The 17,495-nt window shown below is 40.6% G+C and overlaps 1 protein-coding gene across 4 annotated transcripts in view; it reads left to right on the top strand.

Annotated features, from left to right (window-relative positions):
* The window catches only part of LOC108671543 (band 4.1-like protein 5), a 43,616-nt gene that overhangs the window by 23,888 nt on the left and 2,233 nt on the right, over window positions 1–17,495 (top strand). The window contains exons 4-17 of one of the 4 annotated variants that reach the window (XM_018159099.2): window positions 2,820–2,898; window positions 3,142–3,239; window positions 3,613–3,733; window positions 4,264–4,351; window positions 4,728–4,918; window positions 5,162–5,299; window positions 5,980–6,134; window positions 6,823–7,188; window positions 11,269–11,427; window positions 12,916–13,011; window positions 13,650–13,832; window positions 14,357–14,420; window positions 15,576–15,663; window positions 15,907–16,887. In XM_018159099.2, coding sequence (XP_018014588.1) covers window positions 2,820–2,898; window positions 3,142–3,239; window positions 3,613–3,733; window positions 4,264–4,351; window positions 4,728–4,918; window positions 5,162–5,299; window positions 5,980–6,134; window positions 6,823–7,188; window positions 11,269–11,427; window positions 12,916–13,011; window positions 13,650–13,832; window positions 14,357–14,420; window positions 15,576–15,663; window positions 15,907–16,887 — 2,807 coding nt within the window. The remainder of the gene's footprint in view (window positions 1–2,819; window positions 2,899–3,141; window positions 3,240–3,612; window positions 3,734–4,263; window positions 4,352–4,727; window positions 4,919–5,161; window positions 5,300–5,979; window positions 6,135–6,822; window positions 7,189–11,268; window positions 11,428–12,915; window positions 13,012–13,649; window positions 13,833–14,356; window positions 14,421–15,575; window positions 15,664–15,906; window positions 16,888–17,495) is intronic. The other 3 variants (XM_047883428.1, XM_047883427.1, XM_018159100.2) reach the window with 3 other exon arrangements.

Genomic DNA, 17,495 nt, shown 5'->3' with positions numbered 1-17,495 from the left:
CAGTTCCTTAGTGCACGGGAGCCTGAATGTTAACAGTGTAGTACAGTTCCTTAGTGCACGGGAGCCTGAATGCTAACAGTGTAGTACAGTTCCTTAGTGCACGGGAGCCTGAATGCTAACAGTGTAGTACAGTTCCTTAGTGCACGGGAGCCTGAATGCTAACAGAGTAGTACGGTTCCTTGGTGTACGGGAGCCTGAATGTCCTGGTCGGGTGCTGAGAAAGTTCTATGTATTTAGGCTATAGCTTGGCCGCTGGAGATGAGATGAGGAAGAAAGAGTTCAGACAAGCTCTCCCGCTGCAGCGCAATGAGCAGCACGTGCAAGCAATAATTCGCTCCATAGTACAAGAGCGAAACTCCATCGCAAGCCTAAAAGATAAATAATTGATTTTTTTTAATAGAGCATTCCTCTGTTGAAAACTAATTCAATGAGTTTTTTTTCTCACGCCTTTAACGTTTATGATACTTTTGGCTATAGGTTCAATCGACGCTAAACCAAATACTTGTTAGATTTATATTCCAGGAAAGTTTAAATAACGGATGTATCTGTTAGCATGAATCTTATCTACGATAACAAGGTAGGATTTTCTCACGAATTCTTCGGATGCCAGAAATCGCTTAAAAATTCCTTTGCTTTCTGTTAACTGTCAAGGTATCACTTGATGGTAAAAGTTATGATCTCAATCCCGTTTTGACATTTTTTATTGAAAACATTAATCCTTTTTCGTAATTTTTCGCATAGGTACTCTTTTTGAACTTGCTTCATTGATATTTTAGCCAATAATTTTCGTTTTTAATCCAAATATTCAATGATTATTTTAGATTCTTATAATGCATGAAACTATGCTTGAATTTGATTTGTTTGTTTATCTACATTAATATGTGATTGCTATTTATATTCTCATCATTACTTCTCTCGTGTTCTGCCTTATTGCTTTGAGCATGCAGTATAATACCTACCTAGTCTTGATGCGATGCCTTGAGCATGCAGTGCAGTAGTCCCTATATGTGATGCATACATTATAGCCGCATGTATTTTCTATATTTCTCTGCTCGTCCCCACCGCTGCAGGCTACGACGACGATCATGCCTCCCCAGAAGATGAGGATGAGGGTAGGCTTGAATGTTTTCGCTGGTTGCGGGTAACACTATTCACCAACTCAATTCAAGTATATTCATCAACTCTATTCACGTTTATTCACCGCGAGGGCTTAATTCTCAACTTTCTTCCCGTGTTGAGGGGGCTGCCTGCCGGATAAAGATGCACGAATAATTTAATTTAAAGTATCAATTTTGTGGGAACTTTTGTCGCACCGAGACTTCTTCACCCTTGCTCAACCGGGATGTCGAAGGTCCAGAATATTGACTCTTGTGTTTCAATCACGACACTTTCTGGCACAAACTGCGTGTGAACTTCTTTCCGTTGTGTTAATTGCACGTATGTGTATGTATAATTCTGCACTTCCATATGTTGCTTCTATCCATGTTTCATGGCTTCTTCTCATCCGTTTCCAGTTGGTTTTGTAATGAAGAATCGTACTTGAGGGAGGGCACACTCGTGAAAATCAGTTATGAAATTAAAAAAATTTTCTTCGATATCGAGAAATTGAACACGCCGTGTCAGTATTCCACAAGCAAATGATCATAGTTAGCACAAAGTCATAGGGCCACTTTGCACAAATGGAATTGTTCCATTTTTTAATGCATGTATGCACCCACTGCACACTTCTTGGAAGTCATAACCAGGTTTGAACTCCGCACGAACACCCGACACTTCATATTTACAGAGTTGCTACTTTCAATTATAACTCATCCTTGACACTAAATCGTGAATATGGTAGAATTTCATTAGGATGTACCGTGCTATATAATACTGCTGATGTGTTTGTGATTACTTTAGCCTTCCGTGGTACAGCACCATCTTCATTTGCATTGGAACCTTGTATTATTGCATCAATCAGATGCGCTCGTGGCACTTCTTTTGGCCTGGCAGGGCTGTCATTTTGTAAATAGTTTCATATGCTGCAATTTTGAACGTCACAGGGAATGTGTGCTGCAGTAAAAGCTAACTACACTACCAATTTTTTACTATATGTCACATCCTAGCTGTTGTGTCAGTGCATGAAACCTGCGTTGCGTTACCAGGTATTATTTTTCAAGCCCATTGATTTTAAGTGGGTTTTTGGCGTGTTTCACAGTTAATTTTTTGCGTAAATTTTTTATATAACTGTGGTTTGTTTCGTGTGCATTAAATGTGTTTCTCCTCGAATCAATTTAATATAATTTTTCTGGAAAAAAGGCTATGCATTCAGTCAGATGATCTGTATTTTGTTCTACGCAATATTAATGGCTCTATTTATTCATAAATTCATTCTCTGGATATGTGAATTAAAAAAGTACTGCATGTTAGCTTTCACTTGTTCCTCTAATAAATATTATGATAAAGCCTTATTATTCACTAGCATTTATTATTTCGTAATTATTACACCTTAATTTTTCATCCGTCAAATAAAAAATTCATATATTTCATTTTTTGTTGAGCTTGCGTTATCTTGTTGCACATGGAGCTACTATTTGTCTTCATAAAACAAATTTCTCTCACTACTTTGCACTCTGTGAAAAATCTTTTCAGTGGCTTTCAATTTCGAGTCATTAAAAATTTTCAATTTTGTGTCACTGACATAGATAAAGTCCAAAATATCTCTTATTATGTTAACCAAATATTTTTGTAGAAAATAGTATTTCTCATAGCCGAATGGCTTGCTATTCTGCCCCACTTTCTGTTGAGGATAACGGCCGTGTCTCTGATTGCTCCCACAGTTGGCTTTCCGTACTGCTTCAAGTTCCGTGTCAAGTTTTACTCGTCCGAGCCTAACAGCCTACGGGAGGAGCTAACGAGGTGAGCAACGAACTAATTACTACATACCTATCTATGATGTATTTAATCAATGTATAGTTTTTCTTTCTATACCTACTTTTACTTCCTTGCATCCTTACCTTATCATGTTAACTATTCTTCTATTTATTATTTGAGGCGTATCGTGAAGTATTTCATTTTAATCATAGTGAAGCGTTGATATGCAATAGTTAAAAAAAATTGATTTCTATTAAACTAATTTTTATCGTCGGGTTTTACTTGCAGGTATCAATTTTTCCTGCAACTGAAGCACGACATTTTCAGCGGTAAGCTCGAGTGTCCATACGAGACGGCCGTCGAGCTTTTCGCCCTCACCCTCCAATGTAAGTTTCTGGACATTACAACCTATGCAATACAACATCTTACCTCTGATATATTTTTTAGTGCAAATAATGCTGTTCTGTATATGCCAACTTCCAATATTTTTTTTTGGTGTGATGCACAAAATATACAGTTGAATTTTTTTGTTGTAACCACAGCGTAAAGATGTAAGTTATAAAATAATCTACGCGAATACTTTCTGCTTTGTATTTGACCATATGCCATTAGTGGGAAAAGATGTTAGTTAAAAAATTATCTACGCGAATACTTTCTGCGTTGTATTTGACCATATGCCATTAGTGGGAACAGGTAGAATAATTTGTCCAACTCATAATTACTGCCCATGCTTGGATAAAATTTGTGCGTTATTCACAGCGGAATTGGGCGACTTCGACCCCGAGGAACACACTCCAGGCTTCGTTTCGGAGTTCCGCTTTTACCCTTACCAGACCGAGGAGATGGAGGAGCACACGCTCGAGAAGTTCAAGGAGCTCAAGTGAGTTGCTTATTCTTTCATGTCTCATTTCGATTCAATTTATTATCAGAAATAAGTAGGGGTTCGTCTTTCGTTGTATCTGATAAGCTTTTCTGTTCGTCTGACTAGTTTTTTTTATTGCTCTGTTGTATAAACGTGACAATTTCTAGCGTTTGAATGCTTAGCGTCGTTTCGTATCAATTTTTGATGTTGAATAAACGGATTATTTTTTTTTAAATCCTGGTACATGGACTCGCGTTAGCCACTGCATTCGCTCGAACTGTAATGCATGCAATCATCTGGTTCATTAATTTTCATACTGAAACCAAAACTCACAACTCAGATGCTACTGAACAAAAATCTTTACTCCGCCATTGCTCCGTGGTTCGCAATAGGTAATTTTATTTGCGATATTCTCCCAGTATCTGAACGTAAAATGCACCGTAAACTATTGCAAGACATACATTAAAAATATTTTTAGTGAGGCAGTCTATCATAAGTTAGGAATAATCCAGCGCTTGCTAATTTGATGTGCCTGTCATCAATTTCAGGGGCTTGACACCGGCACAAGCTGAGAGCAACTTCCTAAACAAGGCCAAAGGCTTGGAGATGTATGGCGTGGACATGCATATTGTGCTGGTGAGAACATTTATGCTGTTGATCAATTCTAATTCATACCTGCCCAGCTGTATAGTATTTTTCGTTAACTTCCTTCGTTGCCTTCATAAGTCATGGGGGAACAACAGTTCCCCCGCAGACATGGGGAACAACTTTCGATAATTACGTTCTGTATGTACCAATTTGATAAATAAGGTGACGACGAAGCGATACCAGTTATCACGTGCCTCTTGTCAATATCCTTCTTTAGTAGACAAGCGAGAAAACGCTTCTTCCCTTCTCAGTTGCTTAGTAAACCTCTAATTTTAGATTTTGAGCGGCAAAAATATCTACCTTCTAAGATCAGTCGTAACCTGGTATTAATTGGGTTAATTAATTTAAAATTTTCCCTGGACAGGGCAAGGACGCATGCGAGTATCGACTTGGTCTCACCCCTACCGGTATCCTGGTGTTCGAGGACGATCAAAAGATCGGCCTCTTCTTCTGGCCTAAGATCACTCGGCTCGACTTCAAGAAGAAGAAGTTGACGCTCGTTGTGGTCGAGGATGACGATGACCAGAGAGAGCAAGGCTTCACCTTCGTCTTTAGGTAAGCAGTCAACGCGACGTACACTCGCAGTAGAATATGGTCGGAAATTCCTCAAATATTTTCCTAAAATCTCTCACGATAAACCCTTATTCCATGTAAATGCCGCTAAAGAGGTAAAAAAACTCGCGGGTATTTTCCTCCCAAAAAATAACATGACATTCACAATGAAGAACATGATAATATTGTTGTTTGGTAATATCAAATTGCTAGCTCTCCGTTCTCAACTTTTCGTTTTCCCGCCAGATTACATAACGAGAAGGCATGCAAGCACTTATGGAAGTGTGCAGTGGAGCATCACTCCTTCTTCCGTCTTAAGGTCAACACTAAAAACCCCTCCAGCAGGCAAAACTTCTTCAGGATGGGGTCCAGGTTCAGATACAGGTAAGTGTGCGGCAAAGAGATGATCACCGTAAATCTCTGAGTCGTGATATCGAAAGTGTCATACAATGCATCTCATCTGGAGAGTCTACGGATGTTAAGTATTCAAATTAAAGGTAATCAGTACGCTGGTGCATAATAGGCTTGTGAAAAAAGTAGGGACTGAATCATTTATGTACTCTGCTGCTACAGACAAAGCTTACTTGCTCAAGCCTCTGATTTGGTTACTATACTATGAAAGACTTGTGCAACGTCACGAGCTCATAGTCTGCGTGCCTTGATTGTCGTGTTGACTCGGAATCATTTGAACTTCTGCAAATACCAAATTATACGTTTATAACTAGTACTATTCGATACTGAATTTCTACTGAAAATTCATTGTGTAATCGACATTTTACCTGAACCTTTTAAATTGATCTCAACTGTTGAGTACCGTCTACCATAGGACAAATTACAATTCAAGTAAGATACACAGCCCAGTATACGATTATGTTTGCACACATATTCGATTTGTTAGGTCAATTCCCGTATTCGATTCCTGCTCCTGCCTTCATGATTGCCGTTAATTTATTGTAATGTGTGTGGTGCTTTGGCATTTATTGTGTAGTTGAAGCATGTGTGTAACAGAAACAAATTGGAACATGTTGCAAATGAACTGGGTTCTGAAACTTTAACGCTTGCAGCGGACGCACGGAGTTCCAGAACACGTTGACGCAGCGCGCTCGCCGCACTTGTCAGTTCGAACGTCGTCCGAGTCAGAGATTCGCGCGCCGCCAGAGTCACGTACTACGGGAGAAGCATCGACTCAGGAGAGCTGACTCTGAAGCTGGTACTGAAGGTCAGATTCGTGACTATGATCTGGTTTGCGAGTCAACGGTTCTTAATCGACATAATTTTTTTAAGTTAAAGTTGGAGATCCTGCAACTTCCGCTTGGTGTTGGGGAATTGATGTTAGATTCAAAGTTCATCTTAATTCATAATTTTGCGCTGTTTTTGACTGATTTTTGTCCATGGCTACTATGAACACATAAATTTGAAAAGTGTAAACAAAGTATCGTGTTCTGTACCTTCATAAAATGTGACTGCTTTTGCTATATTTTATACGTGAACAATACATGGGACTCTGCTTTCTTGTACTGTCTTTTTGTTAACTGGGGAAACAATAAAAAAGCTACATAATTTTAAATGCGACTTTCAGTCACATTGCTCATTTTCCTGTTTTATTTCATTTTTAATCTGTATAATACGGCTGATGAAAGTCGCTTTCTTCAAACTCGTTGAATTTTTAAAATGAGAATCTCTCTCGATATCCATGATTTTGTATTTTATATTATGATTTTCAGCCATATCGCCACATTACATTTGTTTGCTTTTGACTTTGCTTTCATCTTTGAAGTTGTCATTCTCTGTGGGATTTATTCAGTTTACTGCAGCGTTAATCTTATTCAATCTCATTTGCACGCCGCTGTTTTCTATTAATTGTTTCCGTCTTTTTAATGGTGCAAGATTTCTGTTGACCGTTACAGGCACGGCTGCCATGCCACCTTCAGACGAAACTGTGGACGTGACCGCGACCACGGAAGTCCCCACAACCGTAACCACAGACCCCTCATTGGTGGACAACCTAACGCCTGCCACCACCACAAACAACAACATCAACATCAAATCCTCAAACTTGGCGCAACCTACGCTGTCTCCCACACCACCCACTACTACAAACATTTCCTCTCCATCTCTTGCCACAAAGAAAAATGGCACGGCCTCTGGTGCCATCAATAAAGTGGCCACTCCCTCTCACTCCCCTACAGGGAACTGTACCTCCTCACAGCAGCTGCTCACGCCAGGGGGCAGCAGCAGCAGCACGCTTGCCTTGCCGCACGCTGCACAGGGCGGTAAGGGAACGCACTCTAAGACAGGCCGTTTGCGGTATGACTTCCTTCCATCTTCTACATCAACTCTTTCTAAGTCTTCTTCTATTCATATTGCTACATCTCGACTTTCTGAATCTTCGTTCTGTTCTCCGCTATCCAATGCTCCTGCTGAAATGTATTCTAAAATAATTTCTTCGTCTTCAGGCATGCCATTTATCTCTTATCCTGCTACTTCTAATGTTACTTCTTCATCTTGTCTTCAGCCTATCATGACCTCTTCCGTCTTTCCTTCTTCTCATGCTCCATTCAGCCCAAAGTTTATTTCAAATGTTATACCTGAATATATTCCTATATCATCCTCTACTACTTTTCTCTATACTTCTTGCGTTTCTTCAACTGCTACTGCGACTTCTTCAGCTGACGCTGAGAGAAAAATTCCTCAGCCTTCAGTGTCAACAAACCTTGTTGAGTCCTATATGAATAATAATCCTATGGTTTCAGGTCTCCCAAACTCAAATGGAACGTCAAATTATTCTGATCATTCATGTATTCCCTTGTGCACCCCTTCAGTTACGTCGAATAGCTTGAAGCTTTTGACTTCTCATTCTAAACCGGTTGCAAGCATGACAAGTGTACCTTATGTGTCTTCTCCCTCGCTACATCCTGGGCTAGTCGCTAGCCAGACTGGGTTAGAATTTAGAACTAACGCTTCTCCCTCGTCTAACTATTCGTCAGTAGTCGACGTTCTTATTCCTCATCTAACCACCCCTGCCGACGTTGTCCGCTCTAGATCTTCCAAATCAACTTCGGCTTTTTCTACTCCTATATGTGGACCTTCAAGTAGTATCCCTTCTTCCTCGTTTAGTATAACAACTGATGGAACTGTTCCAGCGCATGAACTAAATCCCGAGGCGCTCTATTCATCGCATGGTAAAAGTGCAGTACTGTTTAATTCTAATTCTCATGAGAAACTGAATAATTCTACTACGCTTTCTCATTCTCATGGAATTTCTAGTGGTATTTCTCAAGGTGTACGTGATAAACCTCTGGGGAGCAGTATGTTGCAAGAATCATCTCAAAACCAGCATGTGTTGAGGCCTTCCTCTTCCACATATGCTTCAAATTCGACGCCAGTTCCTCATTCTGCATCGCAATCGTTAATTAAACCCATCGTGTCAGTCTCTTCATCGCATCTTATGTCTAGCACATCTTATGTACCAAACCATGGTACAAAATTTGCTCCTAGGTCGTCGCCGTTATTATCGCCATCGTCGTTCGCTACCTCGTTCGTTATCCCTCCTTCAATACACGACGTTAGTCTGACGTCCTGCCACCAAACTGTCTCGACCGTAACCCTGCCCCCGCCTCCACTTTCTTGCTCAACTTGCGTCGTCCCCTCGACTACCTGCGCGCCTACAGTAGACACTAAGTCTGTACACTCCCTAAATTCGTCTGGTTCCCCAGCGCACGTTCTAGAGACCATCACCTCGGGCACAGTCACTCCAGCAAGTTCTGCAGGGAGAACGATCAGATCGACGAGTACCAACTCTAACTCACCGAGTCACCATCGAATCAGCCGAAACCGAACTGAGTCGACGAAATTACACGGGGGAAGCGATATTCCCAGTGTTCCTGATTCTTCAACAAAAGTTTCGCACAAAGCAAGCAACTTGACATCAACGCCGTGCATTGTATCGCTATCCAATAATTCTTCGATACTTTCCCGTCGACCGTCTACTCGTTTAACTGCTCCTGAGGTGACAATCATCCTGCCATCTAAGTTCAACCCCTGCATTGTAACCTCGTCTTCATCACGCAGAACCGCAGTTACTTCTTCGAAACTTAACTCGCCTCAATCGCCGTTCTCTGCCCCATTTGTTGACGTAGTTTCAACGCAAGCGGTTTCATCTACTGGTAAAACCTCCAACATGGATTCTCAGTGCAACAATTTGAATAAGGAAGGTGTCTCGCTATCGAGGTTTGCATCAGTTGTCCGGCCTGTGTCCTCCGCCATTCGCTCCATCTCGAAACACAACGCTCCATTATTTCTTGAGGTTCATCCAAACGCGTCCAATAATATCGACGACGTATCATCGTTTTATACCTACTCAGACTCGCTGGTTTTACCTCTGCCGGCTGCGACGTCCATTTCGGTGGATGTTAGCCGTCTTGCTGTTTCTAAAAACAGGGATTCTACAAACGGCAATTTTATTATAAATAATGGTGTGAAGAATGAAAATTACTTTAACAACGTCAACCAGCTGAGGATGTTAGAAAGGAAGCAGAATAATTTTACTAATTTTGATGAAATGTCCTCTACTGAAGCAAGAAAGGAGATGAGAAATAATCGTGAACTATTGAAACGCTCCTCATCTTATTACGAGGACGTGCTCATGATTGATAAAACTCCAAGGGGTTCGGTGCACTCTGGCGAAATCATCAAGAAACCTGCTCTGAGAAACCTCCATTCATTCTCTACGTTTCGCTCAAGTACCGACCTGTGAATGTTGTATTATGTACATATTTGTATTTTGTAATAAATTATTTGTACAGTAACTTAAGCTCTTCAACGACTACAACTTTAGACGTCTAGTTATCTTTCTTGTTGAATATTGACTCACTATCGAATACTGCCTTACTATCAAAACTCGCTTGATAGGTACACGGAGCGGCTTATATACGCGTAGCGGCCTATATAAACGTATAGCGGCCGATTTCTCGTATGTGATTGGTGGGTTTCGCTTGAAAAGCCGCAAGTAATTGGGTAACTGAGAAACAAAATTGCAACTTTTTGCAGAAAGTACGACCTCGGTTCATTGGAAAAATAATTTAGCGCCGCTAGTTTTTCAGTTGTTTTGCTCGTAAGTCGGGTATTGTGTCGCCCAGTTATGACTTTCTATTATCTTCAAGAAGCTAGTGATGTTTGGTCTGAGAGCCTGAACTCCTGTAGACTTGGTTTACTGCGATGTTTCAGCTACAATACGCACGTGTAGAGCTGTCTTCCAAGCTACGCTTTGCGTAGCTCTTGTTGAAGACAGATCACAAGGATCGAAAACGGTTTCCATGCAATTTTCAAATTACAAAAATATAGATTTATAGTGCTGACAATTTTAATATTAAAATTTTCTTCTTCTCCTCGATCTTTTTTTCTAGCACACAACTTTCTAAATTCCCTGTAAGCATGATTAACGTCTATTCTGTTCAGAGCACAATGCACCCAATCCCTCAACTTGCTCTCTATTTCGTATTTAATGGCGAGAACAAATTATACTTGAATTTCCATCAGCTGTACGGCGCAGGTCGTTTTCTATGGCTTCTTGCAGTGTTCATATTCATGAGTCTGCGTTTTACTTCCTATTCTGTTCTACTTTTATACGACCCACCCAATCATCGTTCAATTTTCCTAAACTTGTCTTGTTGGAGACTACATATCTGACTGTCCTTGTACCGTACACAGTCACACAAATGACGCAATGACCACGTCTACCACTGGTCAGTACTTATAAAGACTGCTGGGACTTATTCTATTTAAACTTTGGAGTATTGCAACTTTTACTTTCGTCTACCCCAGGACAAGTTATAACTAAAGTTCAATGCCAGTTTGTTTGATTTGCAGTCATCTTCGACTTTTTAGTATGATTCGCTAATTATAATTTTGCTCTTGCCTATATGATTGTGGTTAACTCATTGTAATGTGTGTGGTCTAAATTAAAGCATGCTTGATTGGCGTTCAAATTTAAATAGTCTTGTTAAAGTTACTGTTCCCTACAAAGCTCACTCAATAAGGCATTGGTTGATACTACGGTTGGGCCACGTTTTCATTTCATCCCTCATATTTATGTGTCTTTATCATCCTAATATGAACTCTATTTCCTCGTCCATCCTCCCTGACCTGCGGCAAACCTTTGGACGCCAACCTTGCGTCTTTGATGTCATTCCTGCTCATCTCTGCGGTGCTATGACCTACGGCAATCACATTCCCTGCTCGGCATCCGGGAAAAATCTTTGAACGTGCTTCCGAAATACCTGACATTCATCGCGGTGTCGTTTGAACGCACCTTGTCTGATTGTTTCTTGAAACGCATTCTGATCTGTGAACAGCTTCGGGAACAGCGCAAGACCGGCTCGACTCGCTGCTCAAGAGTCTACATAAAGACTCGTCTGTCCCGCATTACCTGGACCCATCCGTCAATGATCTATCGAGTGGCAAGCACCCTGACAAGGCTGCGACCGTCGCTGCAGCCTCTCAAGGAGCTCTAGGTGAGAACTATGGCCATCATCACACTGCGTTTACATCATGCACTACTTTCAAAAGCGCTCCTGTGAAGCACACTCTTTCTATGCATTCGAATGAGCTGCCTGGAATTATCCATTATACGGTTATTTCGTGTTATAGAAACATAAGTGTTTGGAGCATTTTTTGCTATTTTTTTTTGTAATGCTCCTCTCTCCAGTACCTCGGGAAGTAGATACATAAGTGCTCCCATATCCGCTCCGGCATCAGCTGTAGGATGAGGGTTGTTTTCTAGACAACGTTAAAATTTCTATTTGCAGCGAGCTCGGGCCTCTCGCTCACATCGAGACCGTGCTTGTGCTCGGCTGAGGTTCCCTCTTATTTGCAGTCATTACCTGTCTGCTCGTAATCGTTTCAGCCAGTTTTTTATAGTCACTGATTGCACTTCACCTCCCTTCGGATCTGAGTAAACGTCACTCAGTGATGCAAATTTGAACATACTGCTTGTGCTCTGTGCAGCTGGTGCATTGGTTTTTTCCAAAATAGCCAGTGGCGATTTTCTCTGATATATAATTTTTTCATACTTCTCAATTGACAAATTGTGCTTTTCTATTTCTGATTTTTACATCTAGTTTTGTTTGATATTTTCGGACTCATTAACTCGTGTAATTCTTTATATTTTCAAATGGCCGATTGCTTTGACCGCAAACGTAGTTTGTTGATGTAATCATTGCTTCTGTAAATGTGTTTTCTGAACAGTAGAAGTAACATAAGTTTCTTGGTATTTCTTCTTGACCGACGTTCTGTGTGTAATGCTAGCATTACTTATGCTTTGTATTATTTGCTTCTATTCGCCTCCCAAAATCAATAGAAGTTTGTTTTGGTAAAAATTTTGTGTAATTGATCTGCTTGTATTTGTTGGGGTAGTTCTGATTGATTGATGAAACCTGTGCCATGTCATCGTCTTCACTCAGGCTTGTTGAGTCTCTCTCGCTCGCGTGATGATCGTCTGAAAAATATTTAAGTGTGCCTTTTCAAAAATCTTCAATTAGTGACTAGTTTCATCTCCACTCTTGCCACTGTAAATGTCCCAGATGGGATGATTGGTAATTGACTGTGGTATTTTGTATACAAATTCGATTGCCAAAGACAGTAATTGCACTTATTTTTATCAAAACTGTTGCTACTCAAAATCAAATTTTCGGTTATGTCATTGCTCCGCTGCTAACTAATCGTTTAATATCAAGCAAAGCAGCAACAAACCGCTCACGAGGTACGCTCAGACGGTCAAAACTTGATTAATTATTGAACATTTGTCCGAATTTTTTCTTGTTGTTTTGTTTAAAGATGTAATTCAAACCTCGCAATACATGGGCTGGAGCTTGGATTGTTGAATAAGTTGTATCATTAATAGCATGATTTTCAATGGGTACCTCGCTCAACATGTGCTGGAGCTGGAATTGTTGAATAAGTTGTATCATTAATAGCATGATTTTTCAATGGGTACCCCGCAGAAGCGGACGCGCTGGCTAACAAACTCAAGGGCCTCGAGAGCAGCTGTAGCTCCGGATATTCTTCAACGGCGGTGCCCAGTGGTGGAGTTTCCGCTGGTGAGTTACGTGTCATGAACCTGGCATGAAACAATTAGTTTATGATATTTTATTGCAACTGCATGAATTGTTGGGTTTATCTCTATGCGAGTTTAATGAGATAATGTGTCCAATGCAACTGTTGGAATTTTTTTTGTTTTATTTTTTGCAAGTTTTATAAGATGCAGTGTACAATTTACTCTGTGTAAAATGGATCACAAAGCATTTTTTCACTGTTTTACAATTTAAAAAAATTTTATAAAATGATTCAAATGAAAATGACAATATGGTACATTTTCGTTATCCTGGAGATAGAGCAAAAAACACAAAATAAACTTTGGAACGTTTTCTGTTCAACTGGCTGACCTCACCGGTGGCATATCGCATTAAATGCAGCATCACAACTCACCAATTGTACGATGTCAAAGTCTAAAGAAAACTTGATCGCTATGTGCTGCAAATAACTAATCATTGGTACAGTTTATTCTCTCTTTCATCTGTACTGTGTTTTTCATTTCCCACCGATTTATACTCAGTCATTTCTTTACAGTGTTATTCATTTACCCCTGGGTTCATTCTCAGTTATGTTTTAAGTGTATTTCTCATTCTCCCCCCGGGTTTATACACAGCAATTAACTGTATTTTTATCACCACTCCAGGTGGTTTTTCGCTCTTGGGCCGAAGTTCGAAGCGCAGTCCGAAAGACGGTAACGTGGCTACGATGCTTGTGCCTGGTCCGGCTCCTCTCAACAACAACCATAACTCCTTGCCACGTAATAAAGCTGCTGCTGCTGCTGCCCGACCCATCCCTCCTGAGAACTTCAAGTCTAACATTCTTAAAGGTAAACACGATTTAAACTTGAAATACTTTTGATGCTGAAATGCATGAAGTCACTCTCTTCGAAAGAAGAGAGTGACGCGTTTCTTAGCAATCGTGATGCATGAAATTCCGTATACACTTGGAAAAAAGTGTGAGACTTCGTCCAAACAGTGAAGCACGTTTTGCCCTTGTGTGGTATTGATCTGGTTTGGCCCGGTAAATGGACGTATGTGTTTCATGCAGAAAGTGTGTCACTATTTGTTTAATAACACCCATTAATTTTGTGAGTGTACTTGAAGCACCAAAGAGAGTGAAGCTTTATATATATTATTTATAACGCGTATGTTATATATAATTCTCACGAAATGTACACGACGACGAAACTGATAACGGCCCTTCTGCGTGACACGTAAAGAATACTTGTACCTTTTTATCTCGTTTACGTTATATTTTTGTAATTGCTTATCGAAATCTTGCGCCACAGTTGTCCGTTTCACTTAGTTTGAGTTACATATTTTCGAATTCACTATATTATTGTTTTTGCAGCAAAAGTACTGGAGGAGCAACTGAAGACGGAATCTGAACTATCGTCGTCCATTCTCCACAACGGGTGAGTAGCATTAAGCATGGTTTAAGTTCAATCTGTGGCTCAATTATCAAGTTTAATCCAAGTTTTACGACAGTGTTTGGAAGTGTGCAAGATCGAAACTATTGTGTGATTTAACGAGGCCTTTCTCGTGATTTGTGACGCACGCGATGCTTATTAAGAGTTGGTTAGCTTACTGTGAATATCTAAAACGCCTAGATTGCTCGTTGATGATTTTTTAACATAGAGATTTGCTTTCACTTCGTCTTCTTATGTGAATCATTTGATTTTTTTCGGATTTGTTCCTTGATTGAATAAGAGAAATAAGTGTTTGGTTATTTTCTTAATAATTCCAACTGTATACGTTTTTTGTCGATGTACGTTCATTGTACGGATTAGAAGTTATACGTCTTTGAGTTCATACGAAGGTTTCTGATTTTATCGCAACCCGTATAGCGGGCGACGGAGAAGTCAGTCAATGATCGCACTGCCAAAGGCTCGCGGCAGGTAGAGATTTATACTTTCTTATTATAGTCAATTGTTCCCGGCAACTTAGTTTATGGCTTCCTAAGATGCATTATGTGCGGCTAATTTTGTATTCTATGATCTCATCCTCCCGATAATTATCACCTAACATAGGATTCTTATAATCAAGCTAAAATGATTACATATCAGTGCGCGTGTAATGTTTTTACCTGGCAATACATATGCTCAGAGTTCTTGTCGAGCTTCTTTTGTTTTTTACTGAAGAAGAATTTGTGTGTGTTTAGCGGCTGCATCATATTAGCGCATCCATTCAGTTAACGCATTCGTTCAATTAAGCTTATCCCTCATTTTGGCTTTTAAATTTTTATGTTGGGATAATGTTGTGCCTAAATTTTTCGTACTGCCAACTTCCTCTCGTTCTGAAATCGGCATCCAGAATTAACCTTTTGTCTATTGACTGTAGCTCGTGTTTCTTGGTCATCAGAAATCCGTTGCTCTATATATTTTAATATGATATTCTCTAATAATTTAATTATAGTAGACAAAAGGTTAATGAATGCAGCATTTCCATCGTTTTCGCCGTAAATCATTTTTGTTGTAATTTTAGTATTGATTTGATCAGCCTTCATCGTCTTGGGTACCTGATGTGTTATGACGATGATTTGTTGACGTGTTGGTTGTGCCGTATCATAGGTCACTCCCTCGTCTGAAGAAGACGGGCAACACGTCCATGGCTTCCACTGTGAACACGTCAGACTCGGGGGCCACGTTCGTGGCTGTGGTGAGTGTGATGTCTAGTAAATCTTCCTTCCTGGACGTTCGCATTCTACACAGTCTTTGTTTCATTTGATCATTGTTGCGTTTATTTATATTGTCTGCTTTTTAAAACTTATTTTGATTGATATAATTTGATTTTTATATTCCCTTTTGAAATCGCGTTGGTATTTTGTTCAATCCTTAATGATTTTGTTCAATCATGTTTCATTTTTGTGGCTGATTTTACGTTTGGTTCACCTCACGCTAGGGTGGGGACAAGCTCACCTTACATTTAGGTGGACAGGAGCTCCCTCGCCTCCCGTCCAATCCACCTCAACATTCAGTGCCCCAGGTCAGCGACCCTCTCCCCGTTTCTCCCGACACTCCCTTGCTCGACCAATCCTACGAACTTCCACCCAGTGTCAGCCCCTTGTTGCCAACCTTGACCTTTGTCCCCACGGTCACCGCCACGTCTGTGTCCGTAACAACGCCTATTGCCAACGTCGTGGTCACCTCTCCTGCGGTAGATGACGCTTCCGACACCAACGTCTTCCCAGCCAGTTCTTCGCCTCCTCCACCCTCTGCTGCGGTTGCCATGCCTTCGTTCGCGTCGAACCCCTTCAACCCCTTCTCGTCGAGTATCTTTGCCGTCGAGAATCCGTTCGCAAAGGCCGAGGAGGCGGCCAATGCGGCGTCCGAAGAAGCTGCTGAGCAGTCCTTGTACCCAACGACCTCGACATCTCCGTTTTCTCGGTCAAACCCTTTCTTCAGCACGTCTCCTGGATACCTGCCTGCCACCACCGTATCTGCCACAACGGCTTTCCCATTCGGTGTCACAACGCTGTCGTCTTCTGGCACCTCTGGGATGTCATTGCCATCCAACGGCATCCACAGCAACGACAACGCATTGGACCCCATCGCGCAAATAGCCACGACTGTGATGTCGTCGTTTAAACCTCAACAACCCGCCCAAATGCAGCACCATGCCGTTCACACCATCAACGACAACAACTCCAAAGTTTCCTTTGTTCCTAAATCCCCTGCTCCCACAGCTCCCAGGTCCCTCTTCCTCCCCGCCACCACCATTGCTTTGTCCAACTCCTCCCACAATCCCAGTCTCAAAACCAACGGGACTTCTCCCATCGTGAAACCTCGCGCCGCAATAACCGGCATTCTCAAAAATAAAGCCGTGACTGAAATTCATAATGAAAAAGTCAGTCCAAGCATTGACTTCCTTCTCGATGCCAAGGTAAGGTGGATGAATACCTAGTGTGTCCTGCATCTGAATCGTAACGTGAATGATTGCTAAATCCATCATTGCCGGTACATCCAAATCTTGAATTGAATTTTGTCTTGTATTAAATCAGTTTATCTCCTTTTTTAGAAGAGTGACATTTTATTTTTTCAAAATGAATATTTCTCGTTTATCTAGATTTGTTGTTGTGTTGTCATCACGTACATCCATTTCTTCCAATAATTTAAAATGCTATTTTGTCAGTGTGAAGCTATTGAAACGTGTGGTGTGTTGTAGCAGATTGCTTTTTGTATTTGATTAAATTGTTTACATACCTTTCTGTTGTGGAAGCTATTTATCTTGATTTTATTTATTTGAATGCTAGAACGCGATTTCTCGTTTTTTCTCTGTAGGCTTATTGTTTTATTACACATTAACGTTACCATGGCATTTTTACTATCTTATTGGTACGATTCTTTGTGAGTGTTCTTATTTGCTGTGTTTTTCAATTAGAGCAAATTTCGTCGTGTTATGCATTATTACCTTAATTTTTTAGACTTCTTTATTGAAGAATTAATAATCTGCTGTGTCTTGGTCATCTAAAGTCAGTATTTCAGCCTTTT

The sequence above is a fragment of the Hyalella azteca genome, unplaced genomic scaffold (assembly GCF_000764305.2).
Source record: "Hyalella azteca isolate HAZT.00-mixed unplaced genomic scaffold, Hazt_2.0.2 contig12860, whole genome shotgun sequence".
Classification (NCBI taxonomy): Eukaryota; Metazoa; Arthropoda; class Malacostraca; order Amphipoda; family Hyalellidae; genus Hyalella; species Hyalella azteca.
The sequence above is the reverse complement of the archived record's forward strand: the minus strand, read 5'-3'. Positions and strand labels throughout refer to the sequence as shown.